The sequence below is a fragment of the Hylobates moloch genome, unplaced genomic scaffold (assembly GCF_009828535.3).
Source record: "Hylobates moloch isolate HMO894 unplaced genomic scaffold, HMol_V3 SCAFFOLD_17, whole genome shotgun sequence".
NCBI classification, from domain to species: Eukaryota; Metazoa; Chordata; class Mammalia; order Primates; family Hylobatidae; genus Hylobates; species Hylobates moloch.
The window spans coordinates 70,282,623-70,304,197 of NW_026652292.1; the positions used below are offsets into that span (position 1 = coordinate 70,282,623).

Genomic DNA, 21,575 nt, shown 5'->3' on the forward strand with positions numbered 1-21,575 from the left:
ACTGATTAATGTACAAGATGATTATAGGATTTTCCTGTTGTGACACCTCCCCCATTTGACTCTGACCACATGTGTAGATTGTGACTGAAAAGAACTTGTCACTAATTAATTCATCATAATTTTATTGAGCACATACTATAGCAGTCATCATGTAGAGTCCTGGGGTATAAAAATCAATAGGGCAAACAAACTCTCCATCAGATAGACAAATGTAAAAAATATATGAGCAATATGCCAGCATGGTGGTTAAGAGAGTGGGCTTTGGAGCTTCACTGCCTAGGGCTACTGTGCCACTTACTATTTACTTCACATATTTCGTAACCTCTCTGCCTCTCAGTTTATCCATCTGTAAAATGAGGTGAATAATTGTTGTGAGGACTGTCTTAATCCATTTGAGCTACTATAACAAAATACCAAAACCTGCATAGATTATGAACAACAGAAATTTATTTTACAGTTTTGGAGGCTGGAAAGTAAGATCAAGGTGCCAGCAGATTTGGTGCCTGGCGAGGGCCTGCTTCCCCATTCATAGATGGCCATCTTCTCACTGTGTCTTCATGTGTTGAAAGGAGGTCTTTAGGGCCTTTTATAAAAAATAAGGGCACAAGTCCTATTTATGAGGGTAGGGCCTTCATGACTTAATTACTTCCCAAAGTCCCCACCTTCTAACACCATCCCACTGGTGATTAGGTTTCAACATATGACTTTTGAGGCTACACAAACATGCAGACCGTAGCAAGGACCAAGTGAGCTGATACATGTAAACCACTCAAAAAGTGCCCAGTAAGTGTTTGCTATTGCTACCATGACTATGCACTGGTTTTCAGATGGCAAGGGGCATACACGTGGTCATCTGTAATTCTCCTTAGGCACAGGGGAAGGGAAAGATTAGAGAAAAGAAAGTAACTTTTGAGCTGAACCTGAAAAGGTGAGGCACCCCAGGGCAAAGTACCCTAGAATTGCAGTTATCTGCATATTCTTGGATAATAGTTACATGTGGGTGACTTTTGAAGATGTGACTGTAAAAGTTTGCAGAAGCTACATCCTCAAGGGCTCAATGCACCATGCTAAATGATGCTTTTATGAGTATTAGGTAGGATAACATCTTTTCCAAGTGATCAAATAATCAAAGGGCTTAAGTAAAAACAGCATTTAACAGTTACCATAATTGAAAAGTCCAAGGGAACAGCTGGCTATAGGTATGTCTACATCAGGGTTCAAATGGTGACTCCAAGACCCATTTTCTCTCTTTGTCTCTCTGCTTCATCTGTGCATGGGTCTATTCTTGCATGGTATTATGCTCTGTGGTGGTAATGTGGCTGGTGGAGGTTCACAGGCTTAAGTCCAATGGAAAAGAAGGAGATTCTCTTCTATAGATGTCCCAGCAAAGTTTCATTGACTCTCATAGAGTCACGTGAATCAATTATTTTGGTGAGTGGGATGCTATACTCTGATTACTTAGGCTAGAGATTTACATACTGGAAGTTTCAATTCCACTGAGAAGCTCATAGACTTAGCATGTAAAGGAAGATGGTCCTTCAGAAGGAATTTAGGTATGGATACCAGAAAACAATATGAAATACACACCTGATGGCAAAACATATAGAAGTTCAAAACACCTTTTATAATGGAGGGATTGGGAGGGTCATTGCTGTTTTCTAAGCTGGGAAATGGCATGCACATTTTCATTTTAAAAGGATATACTCAATCTAGTGTGGAGGATGGATTGAAGGGTTGTGGTTGGAGGCAAAGGGCCAGTTACAACGTTTTTCACTGATTAAGGGAAGTGATGATGAATGTATGAATGACACCTTTTGCACCGGGAATGGAAAGGTGCAATGAATCAGATATGTGCATTTAGTGGCTGGAACCATAAGAATTTTATGCTGGGCAAAGTTCAGTAGGGAAGGGAGGGAAGACATTTTGTTTGCACCTTAGGGTTTTGGCTTTGGTACAGGGTGGGTAGAGATGCTATTTACTGAAAGTGGAGCTACAGAGAGAGAGAGACAAAGAGAGAAATCTAATGATGTGGTTTGGATGTTTTTGTCCCTTCCAAATTTCATGCTGATATATGACTCCCAATGTTGGAGGTGGGCCTAGTGGGAGGAATTTGGGTCATGGGGGTGGATCCCTCATGAATGGCTTGGTGCTATCCTCATGCTAATGAGTTCATGAGAGATCAGGTTGCTTAAAAGAGTGTGACACCTCCCTCCCACTCTCTTGATCACTCTTTCACCATGTGATAGGATGGTGGTGCCCTCTTCATCTTCCACCATGATTGGAAGCTTCCTGAGGCTGCACCAGAAGCAGATGCTGGCACCATGCTGCTTGTATGGCCTGCAGAACTGTGAGCCAAAATAAACCTCTTTCTTTATAAATTACCCAGCCTCAGGTATTCCTTTATAGCAATGCAAATGGACTAACCCAGCTCATATCTAAAATTTATTTACGTCCATGATCTTTTACACAGATTGGTAGAAAAAAAGTATATTTAGAGTTTATAGAATCTATTTTTTGTCATAAGCAACACTATTCACAATGATAAATGACCTGGAAATACCCTTGTGCATGCAGGGGCACAAAGAAACATTTGTGGCCTGAAAATGTGTAACACAGGCACATGCATGTTCATGTACACACAGCATTATATTAGCCTCATTATTTTCTTTTTTCTTTGTTTTTCCCATTTCTTCTCATCTGCTTTTTACCGCTGTTTTCTTTTTATATCTTATTTATCTTCGTAAGTGGCTTTAAACTCTTCCAGAACAAGATGGTATATAGTCAATAAATATTGCTTAATACATATTCATTACAAGTCAGCCTTTACAAAGAGTGATTGGAATGAGGCTTAGAATTTTTTAAACCAAAACTGTTTTGCTATTTTCTTTATACAGATATTTACAAATGTGGATAAACTGTATCTGCTATTTTTTAAGAATAAAAGACACCTACGTTTGCTTAAGATTTTATTCGTTTAATACCAAAACAGCTCTTCCTTTCTCATGTTAGTTCTCTGATCCCCATTACCATCCCACCAGATATTTCAAAACAAAATTCATCTCTAGGCTTCAAACCAATTAAAGGAAATTCAGTTTTAGAAGCTACTCAAAATAGGCTTTGTAATAAAAGAAACATTTAAAAGATAAGTAAGCAATGTCCAAAAAATGAATGCATTTGTGGATTACGATCAGAAGAAAATTTTAATCACAGTAATCTGTGGTTCATGACTGTCTGCAATAACTTCTCCATTTCCAGTTTATCTAGCGAATCCTGTAGTCTTCAAAGGGCCCGTATGTTCATTTTTCCCAGATTAGTTACTTCTGTTGGCTCTTTTTTATGCTTTATAACTTGGAATTCTATCTTTGGCTGTTATCTGTAAGCAGGTGACTATCTGAAACCACCTTTGCTCTCTCCTCTTTTTCTAATACTCATTGTTCTTGGTCTCCTGTACACATGTCCTGACTCAGAAGGAAAGCAATAAGTGCACAAAGTATGGCAGGCAAATGAAGACAATGAAAGCAAGATAGGGTTGAAAGACAGGAAAAGTAAGCCTTACCCTTACACACAACTGCTAGATCATTGCAACTTTCATCTGTGGTAATGGCAGTGTCCAGCTCTGAAATACACAGGGTCTCCACACTTTCTTATGACTAAATCCTCCAATTCTCAGGCTGGCTTTCAAAGCTCTTACAAATATGGTCCATTGATTCTCCTTCTGGGTCTCTGTTCTCACTTCGTCCCCATCATTACCTCTGTCTCAAGTGCGCTTTCCTCCAACTTGTGCCACTCCAAGTGTCACCCATCACGTAAGGCCCAATGAGCACAGAGGATTTCCCTGTCCCTTCTCTGTCACATCCTAATTTGGAAGTAAACATTTCCTCTTCTTTCACAGCATTTTGCCCTTATTTCCAGCCTAGAACTTAGCATATTTTATCATTTTCTCTTCCAAAATTATAGGTATTTTTGTGTATGTGCATGCCATTTCCTTTCTGGTATCCTTAGAAATTTACTAGTCAGAGCTGGCTCTTGCACTGTCTGGGAAGTGAGGAGCACCTCTGCCCGGCTGCCCCTCTGTCTGGGAAGTGAGGAGTGCCTCTGGCTGGCAGCCGCACCATCTGGGAAGTGGGGAGCAGCTTTGCCCAGCCGCCATGCAACCCTCCAAGTGTGAAGTGGCAGCCTTGTGTGTGATGTTTCTGCCCTCCCCAAGTTTGCATTTTTGACAGTAAAATTTACTTTTAAATTAAAAAATCTAAATTGGGGAAGATTAAAAAAAGAAATTTACCAGTCGAACCTATACTATTAATATGTTAATCTTGATACTCTTCTGTCTTCACAGAATCTAGCATGGTGATTCAAACATAAGAGGTATGAAAACTATAAGTCAATGAGCAGAGAAAGGAATACATAGAAGGAGGACTGGAAGTTACCAAAAGGGAGGGATGAAGGGAATACTATTACCATAAACCATAGGAATGGTAGATCAGACAGAATCATGGAAGAGAATAATTGAAGAATTGCAGTTCAGTGAAGAACAAGGTGCTGACACAAGCAAGAGTGGGACTAAGGGAGGTGTGAGACTTGGAAGGGATGTCTGTTTACTCAGACATTTGGCTCTTTCCCTCCTTCTCCTGTTCATTGCTCTCATCAGCTTACTCATAAGTCAGTGAACATATGCCTTGCTTTATTTGAACTAAATACCTAGCAGATCCATGAGAAGCAATGTCTTACCACAATGTAAAGTGGTGCCCATATTTATGAGAAAGCTATTAGGACAAATGTTTGTCTTGGGAAACCATCACGCTAAAGGATTTAGAAGAATCACCTGCTGGCTATTTCTCTTCATTTCAATCTTTATTTTTATCGCCCCTGCCAGGCCTCCTCTGTCTCTAGATTTTTCACCCCTTTGCTGTTGAGAATACCAATCATGCACTGAGAGTGCAAAGAGAATGCAGTGCTGAATTCATCATTCCCTTTGCATCCATCACACCCGCTTAAACACATACACCTTGGCATGATTAGTGTTTTTCCATGTGTAAAAGCTTCTCTGGCCCCCGGCCTCAGGAATAGCAGACCCTGTGTGCTTTTAGCATCAAATCCATCTGTTTGCTATGCTGCTCATCACACTGAATTGTGATAGTTTGATCACCACACACTAGCCCGTAGGTAGGGGCTTTGTCTTAACTCATTATTAAATCTGTTTCAGCGCCACAGTGTCTGGTCCTTACAGGCTCATTAAAGGGTTGTTGAGTGAATATATACAAACATGAAGGAATAAATAATAAAACAAAAGACATTTATCATTTCTCTGTAGCTTGCTTGAAAAATAGGTAGCATCTCTTACCTTTGGTTTTTGACTTACTATATAGCCTTTCAAGAATTGTCAAAGATTTGGGGATGTTATGTTTTTCTTAAATAATGGACTAAAATATATTTTTTGAAGATTTAATAAGGCAATATTATTGCCAACTGGTTTTATCACTCAGGGCATTTAATAGAAAATTTGTTAACATTGTCTTTAATTTGCTTAAATATTTATGAACATTTCTTTCAAGAGAATTTATATTTGGGGCTATTCTTTAATAGAATTCATTTTGTTGTGGTTTCAACTTTTCTGTGTTTCATCTTGTTTTGATAAATTCTGTTAGAATTGTCTTTAAATGCTTTAGAATCTGAGTGGGATTCTCTTTGGATCCCATCCCTGCTTGTTCCACCTTCTGGAACCCCAGATTCAATCAGAGTGTCTACCACAGGGATCTTGGTCCTGATCACAATTCATCATCTTCTGATATAGAATCTAGGTAATCCGTGTCAACATATAAGAGAAACCCGGAGAATAAGCTGTCTGCCCAACCTGGGTCTGAGAAAAGGCCATTCTGGTCTGTGAAGAAGATCTCCAGCCAGACTTCATCTTCTGGCTGCAGATAGATGACTGTGGACCCCGAAGCCACATCATGGTTTCCTGTGTTGGCGTCGAAGGTCTTTATCCGGTACTGCCCATTGTGTACCAGTCCGATTGCCAGATGCTTGTTAGCCAATGTGATGTCATAAGAAAAGTAATAGATCCCTGGGAAAGCACAGATGAACTTCCCTGTGGCAGGGTTGTAGTGCTCTCCCTCATTGAAGAGGACCTTGTTAAATATAATAGGTAGTCTTTCTTCTGGGTAGCTGGTTGTGATGCCAACAGAAAAGGCGGATTTGAGCACGATGCTTCCACATCTGCAAACTCCAGGCAGCCCCGGGTCCCCTTGTTCTCCTCTGTCTCCCTTTGGTCCAGGAGGACCAACTGGACCTATTTCTCCTTTCTCTCCCTCTGGTCCCATGGGTCCTTTCTTCCCAGCCTCTCCTTGGTCCCCTTTCTCGCCGGCAAGACCCAGTGGTCCAGTCTTACCTCTCAAACCTTCAAAAAGAGTATATAGTTTGATTAATAGTTCCTTGAAAGATATAATCACAAACAGTATACCTATATGGTCCCAGCACATCCCACCTTTGTCTTTTCAGGCAACCTTTAACAGTGTACTACTAAATAATAAACTTTTTTTTTTTTTGAGATGGAGTCTCACTCTGTCACCAGGGCTGGAGTGCAGTGGTGTGATCTTGGCTCACTGCAACCTCTGCCTCCCGGGTTCAAGTGATTCTCCTGCCTCAGCCTCCCAAGCAGCTGGGATTACAGGTGCCTGCCACTACACCCAGCTAATTTTTTGTATTTTTAGTAAAGACTGGGTTTCACCATGTTGGCCAGGCTGGTCTTGAACTCCTGACCTTGTGATTCACCCACCTCAGCCTCCTAAGGTGCTGGGATTACAGGCATGAGCCACTGTGCCCGGCCAATAATAAGCTTTTATTATTATTATTATTATTATTATATATTTTTTTTGAGACAGAGTCTTGCTCTGTCGCCCAGGCTGGAGTGCAGTGGTGCAATCTCAGCTCACTGCAAGCTCCGCCTCCCAGGTTCACGCCATTCTCCTGCTTCAGCCTCTCCAAGTAGCTGGGACTACAGGCACCCGCCACCACACCCGGCTAATTTTTTTTTGTATTTTTAGTAGAGACGGGGTTTCACCGTGGTCTCGATCTCCTGACCTCGTGATCCGCCTGCCTCGGCCTCCCAAAGTGCTGGGAATAATAAGCTTTTAAAAGATCACTGGTGCACTAACAATAAAAATAGAAAATTTTCATCAAAATTTAAGTCAATTTTCCTGAATATGTAAGAAATAATTTAAATCCTGATGAATTTAACATAATTAATTATCATTTTGATGATGGATCACTTGCCACTATATTATTCACATATAGGTACTGGGCACTACAGGAAGGGTTCAATGAGCATGATGATATTATTTCTCAGAGTGCGCCCAGAGGGGCAGACAGAACCAGGCAAATCCCTAGAGGCTTCATTCTATTTCTATTTGTGATAATAATAAAAGAATTAATCAAAATTAAATTTGCTTATATTTATGAAGGATTTACTATGTTCCAGGGACAATGTTAAATGCTTTATTTGCATGCATTATCTTATTTAAGTTTCACATGACTTTATGAACTCAGAATTATTATTACTTTCATTGCAGATGAGGAAGCTGAGCCACAGAGGAGTTATTTTACTTAAGAGAAGAGAACTAGTGAATGACGGAGCTGTGGTCTGACCTCATGCCTGCCTGACTCTGGAGCCAGAGCATTTGGCAGGAACATAAATTATTACTTTTTTCTTTCTTTTTTTTTTTTTGAGACAGAGTCTCACTCTGCTGCCCAGCTGGAGTGTCATGGCGCAATCTTGGCTCACTGCAACCTCCACCTCCCGGGTTCAAGCTATTCTCCTGCCTCAGCCTCCTGAGTAGCTGGGATTACAGGTGCGCACCACCACATCTAGCTAAATTTTTGTATTTTTAGTAGAGATGGGGGTTTTGCCATGTTGGCCAGGCTAGTCTCGAACTTCTGACCTCAGGTGATCCGCCTGCCTCTGCCTCCCAAAGTGCTGAGATTTGGGAGGCCTGAGCCACCATGCCCGGCCAGCAGGAGCATAAATTCGAAAGTGCATCTGGCACATAGTGAGGGCTCAACATGCTACAATAACCAAAAAACAATGACTGCCACCACCATGCAGTAGCTTCTTTTGTGAGGAGAAAACTGAGTCCCACGCAGGTAAAAAAAAACTTGCTTCTGGGCTGGGTGCAGTGGCTCAGGCCTGAAATCCCAGCACTTTGCGAGGCCGAGGCAGGCAGATAACGAGGTCTGGAGATCAAGACCATCCTGGCTAACACGGTGAAACCCCGTCTCTACTAAAAATACAAAAATTAGCCGGAAGCGGTGGCGCGCGCCTGTAGTCCCAGCTACTCGGAAGGCTGAGGTGGGGCAATTGCTTGAACCTGGGAGGTGGAGGTTGCAGCGAACCGAGATTGCACCACTGCACATCAGCCCGGGCGGCAGTGCGAGACTCAGTCTCAAAAAAAAAAAAAAAAAAAAGTTGCTTCTGTAGCAATGCTAGGACTAGAATCCAAGCCTTCTTAGTCAAATGATGTTTCCCGTTCATCAAAATGCCTTTTACCTTTGGGGCTGGAGTCAAGAATCTTAAATAGTGCTTGGCTCTGTCACTAAATGGTTGTATCATTTTAGTTAAGTCCCTTAATTTTTCTGAGTCTCTTTATACACAGAAAAGGCATAATTGCTGTGAAAGAATTTTCACAAATTCCAAATCACCATACAGGAATATTTTCTGTGTGTCTAAATCTTTATATCTGCAGACCAACTATAGGCTAAATACAGAAAAATGGTGATCCTGGTTGAAGGAAATAAGCAAAATCAATTTAATTTATATAAATGGTTTAAAATGTAAATAGATTATACATGTAACACATTATATATACAATATTTTATATATATAAAATCTATATGACATTGATTTTGTATATGACATTGACATTTTATATATAAAATAGATTATATATAAGACATTGACATTTTACATGTAAGGCCTTGTTATATATATAAAAAAGCAATGATTTTATATACATAGCAGCAGTGATTTATACCACTGAAAGATATCATTCAATTTTATGGCCAAATCTATTTCACAAATAGTGCTTGTATGATGATATTTCCTCAAAAAGTATCCAAATTTTTAGTAACCTGTAGTGCACTTTTGTAGTCAGAGTAAATATATTGGTGATGAATTGTGTGTTTTACTTTACCTATGTATTTGTTCTTGAGAACTTTTATTAAGCTAAACCTAAATTTAAATTTTGGGCAAGTCATTTCTTTTCTGGGTTTTAAATGCTCCATTTGTAATAAGGGGAGATTGGATCTAAGTCTAATCCAAACTTATTGGGCAAAGCAGCAAACAGACATGCGATAAAACCCCAGTTCAGCCATGGATTAGTTAGGTGAATTTTAAGAAAGGGCTTGATCTCTCTGGCTTTAGTTTCCCAGTCCTTGAAATGAAGGTGTTGGACTAGATTGTTTGAGGTCTCACCCTCTTCAAAATTCCTTGAGACCAAATCATACATTCTGGGATGCAATTTTACAATGCTGTTCACAAAAAGGCCTTCACAGCCTGAAAGTTTGGATTTTCTATAGTAATGTTTGTTTGAGATGCTGAATTGGGTGATAGATAATCATGGACTAGCTGTAATAATGTATAGTTATTCTTCCTGTTTGTATGAAGAATTTGCTCACATGCTTAGGTTCCACACATTAAGAGTGGAAAGAAGGGATGAGTCATTGTCCTTCTCCCTATTTAGTCAGACATATGCTTGGGTAGAGTGGAGGATTATGGGGGTAAGGGTTAGTCTATGTTTAAGTATTGAAACTAGATCAGAAAGGATTTCTTTATAGTTCTCCATGAAATGGGTCTACCTAGATTTCTTCTTCCATGCCATTTCTTCCTTCCATCCATTCATTCATTCATTCTATCCTTCCATCCATCTATCCATGGATCTATGCATACATACATGCATCCATGTAAACCATCTAACATTAATTGACCATCTACTACATACCAGTCATGGACTAGGGGCTAAGTGAAACATGGGCATGAAAGACATCTGCCCGAACCTCAAATTAGCTGTTATTACTTATGACCTTGGATCTGCAAATATGGGCCATAGTTAAGTTCATGAATACCTAAATCCATATGATAAACTGGAATGAATGATCTTTTTCATGAGGTTATTCTGGTGTTATCTGAAGATTTTTATATGCATATGTACCCAGATTAAATTAAATGTTAATATTATGCTACAGTAATAATTGCAACAGACCAGTGAGGGAGACAGATACTTTAATAGAAAATTTATAACTTTGTGCAATAAACTCTGCATTTCTCATTTAGGATAGGGAAGTTGGACCAAAATTATGCTTGATTGGACTTGGTTGGGGTGGATGTGGTGAGGGTTTTCACCAAGAGTACGTGAATGAGAAGGCACTTGTAGTGTCATTAAAGGGGAAACAGGGAGCAAGTACTCCCAGCCAGGTTGTGCCCAGTTACAGCCATATTAAAAACACATCCCCAAATCTCCCAGGCTGTTCCTGTAGTTTATAAGTGAGGTACACCTCTCTTCATCAATCATATAGTTATTCCTACCTTTTCTTTCTGAGCTGTTATGTATCCTATGTGTGTATATTGTATTTAAATAATCTCAGGTTAGGAAAGTCATTTTGTTTTTGAATCTCAATTTTTTTCATGTGTAACATTAATTTTATTGCTGATTATAATTATTGCTAATAGGGTTATAGTAGATATTAAATATGAAATGTAAAGGCCCTGACAAATAGTAAGTTCTTAGTAAATGGTTATTATGATGATGTATTTTAATTATGTCTGTATATATTGGCGTCCCCCACATGAATGTCTGCTTATCAAGGCAAGAACAATGTCTTATGCTTGCGTTCCCAGTGTCTAGAACAGTGTTCTCAACCAGGTGCAATTTTGCACTGTCCATCTTTCTACCCAGTGGATAGCTGGCTACTTATAGAAAAATTTTGATTGTCAGTTTGGAGAGGAGTGCTACTAGCATCTAGTGGAATGCTATTGAACATCCTGCAATGCACAGAATAGTCACTCCACGGTAAATAACTATTCTACCCAAATTCTCATTAGTGCAGAGGTTGAGAAACACTGGAAGAATAATATTGGATAGTAATAGGTGCACAGAAATATTATTGAATAAATAATGCTTGGATGCATGGATGAATGAATGGATCTATGAATGTGGTGGTATAGTTGGCCTCATATATGGTTAAAACTGTAGCAGTTCTGAACATTTAATTTAATCTGAATGCATATCCACATATATGTCTTTAACATTAGAACTACCTCATGAAACGAATTACCAATGTCTAGTTTATTATGCAGCTTTCGCTACTCACAAATTTAGCTGTGACTCATATTTGCAGATCAGAATTTAATAAGTTATAACATTTACTGAGTTTTTATCACATAGCAGTTATCCTGTGGAGGGTTTTGCATGTACTCTTGACCTTAAACTTAACAATCACCCTTATTACCACCAACTTACAAATGAGGAAACTGAGCCTCTAAGAGCATATGTGGCCAAGGATACTAGATCAGTAATTGAAAGAGCTAAGATTTGAGCCAAAGTCTTTCTGACTCCAATGTTTGTTTGTATAGCCACTACATTATTGCTTCCAGACCCAGTAAACTAATAGCAATATATGACTATAATCCTTGTGTTATTATAGGATTTCAAGAATATTCATAATTATGACTCAGTGGTAACTTATATTCACAGGTGTTACCTTATAGATGTCTTTAATAACTTACATTTTAGCTCCAAATTAAAGCTTCTTATCTGATGTTGAAGCTTTCCCTAAAGGTTCTTTATTATTGTGCAATGTTCGTAGATGTGGTAATTGATTTGCCAGATATTATCCGCATGGCAAATTCAGAAATGAATTATTATCCAATAATCTGAATATATTTTATGATTTTGTTTTACAGAACTCCAGTAAATCAGGTGTGATGATTGGAGATACATAGAATTTTTTCCTTCCTATCTTTTGTCCCAACTTTTATGCTCAGCAACTTGTCTTGAAAGATTGATTCCAAATCCCTTCCTCTTTTAGAGTTAACACAGCCTGTCTAGAATTTCAATTCAGTTTACTCTGAAGGACTGCAGAATCTGGCAAGCTTCCTGGACCAACTTATTTTGGGGGGAAACAAAGTGAAAATTACTGAAGGACTAGTGGGCAATTGTGTTGCTGTAAAGAGCTGTAAAAATCTACTTTTTAGCTGCTATGTGTCAGGTGGGAAAGTGATGAGCTAGGAAAGGTAGGCTTTACAGTGCTATTGTCACTTCATCTGTGAAAAATAAAATTTGGAAGCCCTTTATGTATCTTTGTTCAGGATATTCGTGCTAAGCAGGATGGCATCTGTGCATCTGGCTCCTGGTTTTTGCCTCTGATTAGTCTGTCCATTTCCCCTTCTGTCCATCTGTCTGTCTGTCCATCCATGCGCTTGCACATCCAGCCATTGCCTGCTGGCTGCAATAGCCTGGTACTTCTGGACATCAGATGTTTGAGTCCAGCTCTGGCAGCTACTAGCAGTGCACGTCCACCCCAGTCCATTCTCAGTAATTCATTTAATCACCCTGTGGCTCAATTTTCTCATCTATAAGATGGGATAACGTTCAGCTGAAAGAGTTGTCATTGCAGTGAAATAAGGATGCAGGTACAGAGTTTAGGGAAGCATCTGAAGCCTAGTAAGGGCTCAGTAAATTGTTATGATTAATGAAAGTACAGAAGGGGTTTAAGGAGTAATTCCCATTAGAAAAAGTAACAAAGAAAGGGGAACAGTTTTAAGGTGGGGGTGAAGGAGAATGTTTTATGCAACTTCTCATTCATTACCTGCAGTTCCCTTTTCACCTTTCTCTCCTTTCCTGCCGTCTCTACCATCTCTTCCTGGAAGGCCGATGCGACCATGGGGCCCAGGGGAACCATTTGCTCCAGGGGGCCCTGGAGGTCCAGGCAAGCCAGGAATGCTGCAGATATACCTGGGGGAGTAGTTCTCTCCTTTCAACTGATTACCCCGGGGTTGTCCACTGGCACAAATGGCAAAACTTGTAACATAGAGCAAGACAAACATCTTTGGCTCTGGAAGAGAAACACATGGACGTAAATGAACTTTCTGTGTTGGGAGGGGGGTGGTTTGGCATGATTCAATCAGTTTGAACACGAGAATGTGCATTTGCAACAAATCACTCCAGTGTTCATTTTTTCACACATGTAAAACCTTGTTTACCTTCATAATTCCATTGAAAATTATTAACGTATTATTGATATAGAGTCCTCAGTGCCCTACACGGGAGTTGGTGCAGATGAAGAACTGGTTAAAAACATTTCAAAATAAACCACTGCATTTATTCTTCAGAAATCAATGATAGACTTAAAAATGGCATTTTCTTTTTGCAAAAGTAGTGCATTTTTTAAAGAATAAAATTTAGACCTGGAAATGAAAAAGATAAACATCAACATTATTTTTACCACCTTGAGATTTACATTTTAGTATATATATCCTTCCAGTCTCTTTTGTCTATACGATGGAGAAAGTGATACCATGCCATTTCTACACTTCTTTAACTTCTTTCACTTGACAATGTATCATGAACACCTTCTATGTCAAAATTATGTGTAACATTAAAAAATAATTGCTTTTGTCTCTACTATCTTTTATGTACAGAACCCCCATTATAGATATTTAGGTTGCTTCCAAAGTTCTCCCAATATAAACATCATGCTAGACATCATTCTAGCTAATCTTTGCATGCACCTATAATTGTTTTCTTAGACTTTATGGACTATTTAAAGCTGGAGAAAAGAGGAGGCATTTTCAAGAAAACCATGGTTTTCACTTGGTAATCATGTATAATGCCAATTAGTGTTAATTGGAGTACTGTGTATGTCCTGAGGGGGGGTCTCAAACGTTAATTTAAAATCTGCAGGATATAATGTCGTGGTGTCCCATTAAGCTGTTAGCACTGGGGTTCAATTAAAGAGCTGTGTGAAATTAAGCCGCGCATGGTGCCTGTGCCCCAAGTGAAGCAGGCAGCAGGTCTCTTCAATTCTGATCTAATAGGACTTGGGCCCCAACCCTACTCTCCCACAAAGCCTAGAAGCTGAGAATGATGGGTCATTTATTAGTATGGCACTTTGGCATACAGGCTGAAGGTGAGACGGAGAGCGGTATAGATTGGAGATACCCGATTTTTTAGGCTAAATGGTCCTTAGGAGTAGCAGTTTTTTAAAGGGAAGAACATATACAGGTGGTTCTGGGGTCATGCAAATGAGTTGTGTTTGGATGGTTGGACCCATGCGTTAACAAGAAATCTATATAGTGCTTGACCTGGTGTATACTCTCCCAAAGGAAATCATCACAAAATGTGGGGAAAGCAATCAGATGAAATTTCTTTTGTTTTTTGACAGCCATGTAAGAAAACTGACCAGGCACACCACCACTTTTGTGGTACCCATGGGGAAATTGCAACATCTTGGAATTAGACCCAGAAATTTGCCAGAGCATAGGAATGACAAACTAAGAAAAATACAGTGTGCACATGTGATTTTGAAGTCAGCTGATTCCTAGAAATCTTATTAGTGAAAAACCAAAACAACTTATCCGAACTCAGGCTCTGTAACTTTGACTAAATCTCCGTGTTACTAGTTGAAAAAAAAAAAGCGAGGAGAACATTTTTGCCATGCTCTGTCTGGTAGACATTTTTGTATGCCCTTGTCATACAGCACAAATCCAAAATTATTGATTCTATTGCTCAACTGGGATTAAGGCACTTTCTGACAAGCCCAGTGCATTCAATACAGGCCTTCCAAAGGAGCTTCAGATGAAAAAAAATATATATGGAAAGAACATTCTGTTCACACCCCCTGCCACAGTCAGAACAAGATGCATTGATTAAATTAGCAGTTCCCTCTCCCTTGTGAAAGGCCGATTAGAGGAGGCTTTGGGAAGGAATGAGAGAGTGGCTCTGTCTGGGGCTTCATCTTTAAAATGTGGGGGAAGCAAGTCTGATCTCAGGAGCTTTAAAGCCCTTCCTCAGGGGGCCACCTTTCTGGGACTTGCCAAGCTCTTTGGGGCCTGGAATCACGGTGGGCTACCTGCTGAGGAGGCCGCCTGGAGATTCAGGCTGTCCTGCGATTTCTGGTGATACGTGTTCTCACTTATTTGTCTGCTACTTGTGTCTTGAAATTTAGAATCATTTCCCATAGAATTGTTGCTATTTGACAGGAAGAGAAGATGGGCTAGAGTAAATCCAATCTTAAGTTCTTGTCTTGTTACCATTTAAAATGGACATTTAATTTTTCAAATTGCTGTTGGTGCCTAATCACTTAAGTTATTAATCTATTCTGCTTTCTTTAAAGAATTTTAATACATATCCTGGGAGGGAACGTGTTCAAGTAGGTCATGTTTTTGCTGTGGTGATACATGATGCAGGCCTGGAGCGTGCAGGGCCCATTTTTCTGTGGTGATGGAGCAGGACAGCGATAAAGTCACCCCCCTCCCCAGAAAAAAAAGGCTAGGTATGGTGGCTCACGTCTGTAATCCCAGTGTATTGGGAGGCTGAGGTGGAAGGATTACTTGAGCCCAGGAATTTGAGAGGAGCCTGGGCAACATAGCAAGACCCCACCTCTACCAAAAAAATAAAGGTTCATAGAAGATAGTCATAATGAGGCTTTTAACTAGACATGGGGTGCAAGGCTATAGGCTGAGGCCAGAGTTGCTTTCAGGACGGACCTGAAAGCATCTGAAGAGAAGTTGATTTGGACAGTGGCTTCTCAGACATGGTGATGCAGGTGTGAAAGCCCAACTATGCCAATAGTCACAGGAACAGTCTGTGAAGAGGAGTGTGGTAAGTGTCTAGTTGATGGTGGGCAAATGAAGCAGAAATTTTAAAGATGTGATTGGAAGAAACGATATTCAGTATTGCCAATAGCCAGGCAAAAAGGCACTCAAAGAAGGAATAAATTAAAACAATGGAAACAGATTTATTCATTGAATAAATAGATCGCTTTCATGACAAGTGCGGAAGAATAGTACTGCCTATATAGGAGTCTAAATGCTTCAAACATTCCCAATTAAAACTTTAAAAAAGGCACTCAAAGTGATTATTCCATAAAAATCCTTATCAGAATTGAGGAACAGGCTGGGCGCGGTGGCTCATGCCTGTAATCCCAGCACTTTGGGTGGCTGAGGTTGGAGGATCACTTGAAGTCAAGAGTTCAAGATTAGCCTGGCCAATATGGCGAAACCCATCTCTACTAAAAATACAAAAAGTAGCCCTGCACGGTGGTGTGCACCTGCAATTCCAGCTACTCGAGAGGCTGAGGCAGGAGAATCACTTGAACCCTGGAGGTGGAAGTTGCAGTGAGCTGAGATTGTGTTGCTGCACTCCAGCCTGAGCAACAGAGCCAGACCCTGTCCCAAAAAACAAAAAGAATTGAGGAACAATGTGTTGTGGTGCCTGATGCATGCTAGTGGCACGATGGTGACTGGTCAGTCAAGTACTGGGACTCAGTTGATGCAAGAAGACCACGGGGTGTGCATTATAATAGAAAAATCACAGTGGGATCGTGCTGTTTGGTTCTTCATTGCACTTAAGGGCCCAAAGCTTCATGTTACATGGTGCGATGGTCTACAAGGCCCTCCTTATTTCCCTGACTTCATCTTCTATTCTCCTCACGTTGTCAGCTCCAGTCACACTGGATTCCTTGGTGCTCCTCAAAGACACTAGGTATGCCCTGCCTTAGGGTCTCACATGTCTCTTCGCATTGTCTAAATCCCTCTTCACCAAGATGTCCATATAGCTACTTCTTCATCTCCCTCTTCACATCGTTGCTCAAATGGCATCTTGTCATTAAGTTCAACTCTTATCACCATGCTTAACACTGCAATCTGCCTTCTTCTGCCCGTGACCTTCCTTTTATCTGCTCTACATTTTTTCTATTCTCCATTGTACTTTTCACTTCTAACTCAGTAGCTAATTCCTATCTTTATTTTATATCTACATTTTCCCTGATAGAATGTAAGCTACATGAGGGCAGGGATCTTTGTTGAAGTCATTAATGTGTCCAACCACCTACAGCAGGGCTTAACCCAAAAAACATGGCTGGAGAAAGAGGAGAATTTTGTGGGGAGGTTTGGGCTTTATGGGGGAAAAAAACTGGTGAGAAATTATGAAATATGAGAATATTACACAAGAAAGAGGGAAATGGGGTTTGAAGAAATCTCCCTGGAGTCTGTGTCCTTTTTGCAGTGTTTCAGAAATACAAATACAAAACTTGAGTTGTTTTAATTTGACAAAGTCTAGGGTGTTTAAAAATATTTTAAAATTAATTTTTTGTAAGGAAATACATGTACGTTTCATAAAATTCAAAAGAAAAAAGAGTATGCAACAATAAGTCAATTTCTTTGCCTCCCTTTGAGTCTTCTGGATACCCAGGTTCCCTCCCTAGAGCTGATCACCTTTGCCAGTTTCTTGCATGTCCTCCTTCCCCGTGTTGGCATCCCATATACAATGTTCTGTACGTTGCCTTTTCACTTAGTTTCCATATGAGTATGTATAGCTTCTGTATTGACACCTATATGTGTAGAGCTGTCTTGTCCTTTTTTATTTAATGGATAAAACAATCCATCATATAGATGTGTTTGTAATATTTAACCAGTTTTCTACTGATGGGTATTTGGACTATTTTCTTTCTTTTGCTATTATAAGCAATGGTACAATGAATCTATCTATCTATCTATCTATCTATCTATCTATCTATCTATCTATCTATCATCTATCTGTCTGTCTATCTATCTTAATCTACAAATGGCTTATGACATGAGCAGCAAATAATTTCCCCCAGTTTGTCCTTTGTCTTTCCTCATGTATTTTAAAATATTTTTAACATGAAAATATTTTTTGAGGTTCAATTTATTGGGTTTAGAAGGCCTTCATCACTTTAAGGTCCTGAAAAGAATCCTTGTGCTTTTCTTTCAATTTTTTTGTTTCATTGTTTCACATTTAAAAATTTGTTCCATCAGAATTTTTCTGATAAAAAGTGTGAGGTAGGGATACAACTTTATATTTTCAACTCCTTTTATTGAATAATCCACTCTTTACCCACTCCCCCACTGCCTTGCAATGAACTTGGTTATTTTGACTGGGAATAAATCACGTGGGTCACAATTTCATAAACATTACAATAATTTTTAACAGCTTTATAAAGATATAATTCGCACACCATAAAATTAACCAAAGTGTACAACTCAATGTACATCACAATCCAATTAAAGACTATTTTAAAACTCCAAAAAGAAACCTGTACCCCTTAGCTGTCACTCCACATACAATATGCTTTAAAACATTGAATTGAATTCATGAGTAGCTGGGACTACAGGTGTGTGCCACCACACCTGGCTAACTTTTGTATTTTTTGGAGAGATGAGGTTTTGCCAAGTTACCCAGGTTGGTCTTGAACTCCTAAACTCAAGCAATCTGCCCACCTCGCCCTCCCAAATGCTGGGGTTTCAAGAGTGAGCTGCCACGCCCAGCCTGGAAATACTATTAATCTTGAACATGTCTGTCCTGGATGCTAATTATAAATAATTCTCAGTCCTATTTTTCTGTAGGGATTACAAAGTAACAGGTTTTTGTTTTTAAAACACATTTAAAAAATTTAATTTGTATTACTTTAGATTCGAGAGTCTCCATGTTAATGTGCTTATATTTGAGGCAGAAATGTTGTATATAGTATTTTGTGAATTTATTTAGTCATGGAGCCATTTGTTCTCGCTAAACTAGCCATGGGAAATACTTGGAGAAATACTAATTAACTCAGTACAAAGATTGAAATCCTGGAAAACATGTTCATAGATTGAGATCCCTTTGTAAATAGCATATTATTTTTTCCCCAGTGTAAGTAGACTCCAAGTATATTTTTTTCTTGGAAAAATAAAATATGTTGGTGGTGGGAATGTAAAATAGTGCAGCGCCTGTGGAAAACAATATAGTGATTCCTCAAAAAAATTAAAGAGAATTACCATATGATATAGCAATTCCAGTTTGGGGCATATATCCAAAAGAAGTAAAATCAGGGACTCAAACAAATATTTGCACATGAATGTTCATAGCAACAAGGACTCAAACAGATATTTGCATAGCCATATCTGCAGCATTATTCACAATAGCCAAAAGGTGGAAGCAACCCAAGTGTCCATGGAAAGGTGAATGGATAAACAAAACCTGGTCTACATGTACAATGGAATCTTCTTCAGCCTTAAAAAGAAAGGAGATACTGACACATGCTACAACATGGAGGAACCCTGAAGACATTATATTGTGTTAAATAAGCCAGTCACAAGAGGACAAATGTTGGTGATTCCTCTTACACAAAGTTCCTAGAGTAGTCACATTCATCAAGACAGAAAGTAGAATACTCGCTGTTGGAGGAAGAAGGGAAGAGGGGAATGGGAATTTATGGTTTCATGGGTATAGAGAGTTTGTTTGGGAAGATGAAGAAGTCCTGGAGAGATGGTGATGATATTGCATAACAAAATGAATGTATTTAATGCTGCAGAACTGTACACATAAGAATGGTTGAAATGGTAAATTTTATGGTATGTATATTTTACCATAATTAAAAAAACTGAATAAAAAATGAATTGGAATGCAGGGAGAGACCAGTATTCTTATTTCTGTGCCAGGTGTTTTAAGGACATCCTTTACTTTTTCCTCACACCACTTGTTATAAAGTAAGTGCTATTATTTTCACTTTACAAGTAAGAACATTGATACTCTGTGGGCTCAAGTCCACACAGGCATGAAATGGTGCAGCCAGAATTTGTACTGAGTTCTTTTGTCTTCAAAAGAGTTTCTCCCTACATCATGTGAGGGAAACTATAACATATTACTTCATGACAAAGGGCTGGACTTGATAATAATTAATTCAAGTTGAAAATGTGCTTTGCCTGGAAATCATTAAGAAGAGAATAGGTAACCAGGAAAAGCCAAAACGGGACATTTTCTTGGCCTGCAGAGGTGGAGATTTCACAACAGCAGCTTTGTGCTTCTCTTGTTGCACTGGGAGTGGCACTGTGATTGGGACAGGATGGAGACCTGAGCTGCTCATGCCTCAGTTCCTTTTATGTTGTTGTTCACCAGTTCCTTGCCTTTGGGGGCTCCAATTGTCCTCTGCAGAACTGCTTTTCCTGTTTGCCATGAATTAACCTCCTTCTCCTCCTGGCACTACTCAAGTCCCTGCAAGGCCACACAATTGCACTGTGTTATGGCTGTCTATTGACTTGCTTGTTTCCCCACTAAAATGCAAACTCTAGGACAGAGATTAGTCTACAGTAGAGGCTCAATGAAGAAAAAAAATTCATCAATGTTTATTATTGTCAACAGTTCATTATTGATAAAGTTTTGGCTGCTTTATGGCACAGTGATTAAAAAAAACCCCTGACATTTGCAAAACATTTTATATCCTAGAGAGCAATGCTAAGCCCATATCATCCTCCCCAAAACCATCTTGTGGTAGGTTAGATGGGGAACCAAGGTCCAGAGAAGTCCCGCAACTTGTCTATGATTAGAAAGCTAGTGTCAGTCCAGAGACTTGAAACTAGGTCTTCAGTTTATGGATTCTTCCTACAGAACCGTCTGTTTAATAAGCTAGAAAGCTCCTGTCACAAGAACAGGCCATTGCATCTACATTTACCAAAATTCTGAAAAAAAGAGTAAACACCATACCTTGCTCTTAGATGGTGGGCTGCTGCAGGATTCTAAATCCACAAGAGACTGAGGATCTTTCATGAGAGCTCAGTGAAAAACTTGCTTTGGTACCAGACAGAATAACAGATCCAAGTTCTCAAAGATTTCCAAATAGTTGTGCTAAAAATAATTTTCTCGTTTAGTCCCAAAGAGCCAAAGGCCCTGGAAGTCATTCATCGAGTGAGGCTCAACTTGGGGACCAGTTAAAATTACAGTTTTGTTTGGGATAAACTTTAAGTGCCTGCTTTCCTTCAGTGGTAAGTTTAGAGCTTCTCCATCTCTGTGTGTTGTGGCCTCTTTTTCAGATTTGTTTACTTAATTTTTCCCTCTTCATTTGTTTTCCACTGAGTGAATGTTTCAGGAAAAAAATTACTCACTGCCTGGAAATTAGTTGTTAACTTAGAGAAAAAAGCCATTTTATATTTGAGAGTTTTGGAGGTAGAGCCTTTAGATTCTGGACTTAGGATGGTGTCTTGTGGAATAATGAACACTGTCCCTATTCTTGGTAAATATGGCAGGAAAATAGCTCCTCATTCTATGTGCTGTGAAAAGAAAGAGGGTTATGAGAATTGCACTGATTTTGTTTTCTTTGTTCTTTGCTGAATGGATAAATGATTGGGTATTTTTAGAAAACTAATATGTCTTTGTGCCTGTAAAGAACTGATCATAACATCTCAAAAGGCAGAATGACTCTCCAAAGCATATGACTAGTCGTCTATGGTGCAATCAATTTCTTTGTTTCCTTCTGCTATGTATTTCTTATATTTCCTTGGCAACAGCAATATATAATTTATGATGTCA

At 39.3% G+C, this 21,575-nt stretch overlaps 1 protein-coding gene across 1 annotated transcript; it reads right to left on the reverse strand.

The window, feature by feature from the left end:
* Positions 1–5,568: 5,568 nt before the first annotated feature.
* On the reverse strand, positions 5,569–13,111 carry C1QTNF7 (C1q and TNF related 7). Its single transcript, XM_032135878.2, has 2 exons — positions 12,859–13,111; positions 5,569–6,397 (listed from the first exon to the last, which is right to left on the reverse strand). The coding sequence occupies exons 1-2, from the start codon at positions 13,094–13,096 to the stop codon at positions 5,766–5,768; spliced, it is 870 nt and encodes a 289-aa protein (XP_031991769.1). The 5' UTR covers positions 13,097–13,111; the 3' UTR covers positions 5,569–5,765.
* Between the last annotated feature and the right edge of the window lie 8,464 nt (positions 13,112–21,575).